The sequence below is a fragment of the Silurus meridionalis genome, chromosome 11 (genome assembly GCF_014805685.1).
Source record: "Silurus meridionalis isolate SWU-2019-XX chromosome 11, ASM1480568v1, whole genome shotgun sequence".
Lineage (NCBI taxonomy): Eukaryota > Metazoa > Chordata > Actinopteri > Siluriformes > Siluridae > Silurus > Silurus meridionalis.
This window is the reverse complement of record NC_060894.1, coordinates 12252501-12255595: the sequence shown is the minus strand read 5'-3', so window position 1 is coordinate 12255595 and position 3095 is coordinate 12252501. Positions and strand designations below refer to the sequence as shown.

General features: G+C 36.7%; 1 protein-coding gene across 1 annotated transcript in view; it reads right to left on the bottom strand.

Moving 5' to 3' along the window:
- Positions 1–566: 566 nt before the first annotated feature.
- Positions 567–3095, bottom strand: part of zcchc9 (zinc finger, CCHC domain containing 9) — a 19421-nt gene continuing 16892 nt past the window's right edge. The window contains exon 7 of the mRNA XM_046861738.1: positions 567–1101. Within this exon, the coding sequence (XP_046717694.1) occupies positions 989–1101 (113 nt within the window). The 3' untranslated portion in view covers positions 567–988. The remainder of the gene's footprint in view (positions 1102–3095) is intronic.

Genomic DNA, 3095 nt, shown 5'->3' with positions numbered 1-3095 from the left:
AACTTTCTAGAAGTCTTAAATTTCTGTTTTACATGTTATCTGATTTAAAAAGAATACGTTTTTAAGAATGAAAATAATGAGTAAAATATTTTTGACCGGTTGCATATTCAAAACTTAAGTAACAAATTGCACACACTGACTGCAGCCAATGGAAATGTTGATTACCTTGTAAATGTGGTTGCTAACTAGTAAAAAAGAAGCTGAGAAACTGCTGTATTAGTAATCAGCTCAAATAAACCCATAGTATGGTTAAATCTGTCAAAGCACTTGTTTAAAGCTTGGAGCCCAGTCTTATTTTTAGCCAACAGGGGACAACCTTGTCCATTCCTCACACATTGGGAATAGGGATTGACTTGAATGCCTATAGTATTCAGGCTTGCACCTTTATCCTATGAATAAGTATCTGCAGATAAAACCATTAGAAATTCTTACATTAAAAATTCTTCTTAAAAATCACAAAATAAAATGTTTATTTATTAGAGAAAGATTTAATTAATTAAAGTATTATGAATCAGTAAATACAGTAAATAATTATAAAGAGCATCATAGATTTAACATGACAGAAATCACAAAAAAAGTTAAATTTACTTGCTTTCTGTAATTGTAAATGGTAATACAACTTTTTTGCTCAGCCACTTTATTTGATAAACCTGTTTGCCTGCTTATGTATGCAATTAGACAATCAAAAGACAGCAAGTGCAGTGAACCATATACATACATGTTAAATTAATGATAAAAACAAAAATGAAAACAGATCTCAGTGGCAGGGATGTTGGTGCTACTGTGGGTATTTCAGTAACTGCTTACCTGCAGAGTCGTAGTGCCCCCACCACACACAAACAAAAATCAGCCCACTACTGCCAGATGGCTGACTGATTGGATAATTGTATAATTATGCAGATGTACATAATACCTGAAATATCGCCTTCTGATATCTTTGATTATTTTTTAAAAGAGAGCCAGATATTTCAGATTTGCTCGACTCTGCTCAGTACACAACAACCTTGGCCTTTCTGAGCGTCACTTTCGTCACAGGAACATCGATGTCCTCATGATCAGCACTGATCTGGTTGGACAGGCGTCCAAGTGTGATGGAATTTGCTGCAAGATTTAAAATACATAACTTTTTAAACAAATTTTAAATACAGACATGACAATATGCTGCCAAAATTAATGACTTCCCATTACATTCAAGTTTTTAACAACAGCAGAGGACCAACACGATATCACTGGCCATGGTTTTGATTGATCACAAATAACAGGGACAGATTTCCACATACTTTTGACCATATTGTATAAAACTTTCTTTCGGCTTCTCCCATTAGGGGTCGCCACAGCAGATCATCCGTATTCATGATCTGCATGTTCGATTTGGCAAGTTTTTACGCTGGATGCCCTTCTTAACGCAACCCTCACCATTTATCCGGGCTTGGGACCGGCACTAAGAGTGCACTGGCTTGTGCAACCCTAATAGCTGGGGTTGGTTCCCTGACCGGGGATCGAACCCGGACTGCAGCGAAAAGGCACCGTATCCTAACCACTAGACCACCAGGGAACCTTTTGGCCATATTCTATAAATACAAATAATATGTTTCTTTAAGCTCTTTGCATTTTTGCTCAATAAATACTGCATGTAAAAAACTCACAGTAGGATTTAGATGCTTCTACCTGAGTTCTGTGTGCAAGAGGCAAATAAAACAGATGTTTTATTTTATTTTTTTCTACGTAAAGTGTCCCCACTTTTTTAGTATTGGCTAAAACTGAAAAACACCCGAGAAATATTATTGTGCATACAAAATTGGTACTTTTCCATGTTTTGGGTTTTATTTGCTTTAAATTTCAGCTTACTAAAAAAAAAAAATTATATATATATATATATATATATATATATATATATATATATTTTTTTTTTATTATTATTTATTTATTTATTTTTTTTTTTTAGGGATGCACCGAATATTCGGCCACTGAAAATTTTCGGCCGAAAATGGCCCAAAAGTGCATTTCGGAAAGACTTTGATCACCGAAAAAACACGGCCGAAACAGTTTGTTGTGATGACGCATACAGAACCCGACCGCGATCTGCACGTGCTAAAACAACATGTCTGCGGTGTGGACGTATTTCAATATGTCTGAGAAAGACCCACGGATAGCGATTTACAAAACATGTAATGCCGAAATTTCGTCTGCAAAGACTTTCTCCACGTCGGGTTTAATTTATCACCTGAAATCCAAACATCCCGGTCGCTATGCTGAATATGAGAGGAAAAGCAAAACCCCTCCGAGCATGCGCACTCTGTCTGAAGGCAGGAAGTTTCCCAGTGATAGTGTTGTATTGTATCTTTAAGCAGTTGCACTTTTTTATTTTATTTATTTATTTTATCCTGTGCATTGTTGCAAAGTGCTATCAATAAATATTTTCATAATTTGTAATTGATTTATTCTTTGAAACTTTGATATTAATTTATGCAATTGAAATGCCTTGATTTTAGTAAGGTTAGTACACAGTCATAGCCATAAATGCAATCGTAATAATTGGCATAATTTCTTTCGGTGTTTCGGTTTTCAGCCTTGCGTTCCTCTTTTTCGGTTTCGGCCAAGAATTTTCATTCTGGTGCATCCCTAATAAATAAATAAATGAATATATATATATATCTCACTGGCCGAAAAAAATATCCCAGCCATTAGGGAGGCACAAGCCAGTGCACTCTTAGTGCCGGTCCCAAGCCCAGATAAATGGGAAGGTTTGCGTTAGGAAGGGCATCCAGCGTAAAAACGTGCCAAATAAAATATGCGGATCACAAATAAGAATTTCATACCGGATGGATCAAGGCCTGGGTTACCAAGGACCGCCACAGGTATCGTTGGCCAACAGGGTACCTGTGGAAATTGGATAGAAGAAAGGTAGATGTGTGTGTTCAGGAGACCAAGTGGAAAGGGAGTAAGGCCAGGAACATTGGAGGTGGGTTTAAACTGTTCTATCATGGTGTGGATGGAAAGAGAAATGGTGTAGGGGTGATTCTGAAGGAAGAGTACAGTAAGAGTGTAGTGGAGGTGAAAAGAGTTTCTGATAGGGTGATTAACATGAAGCTGGA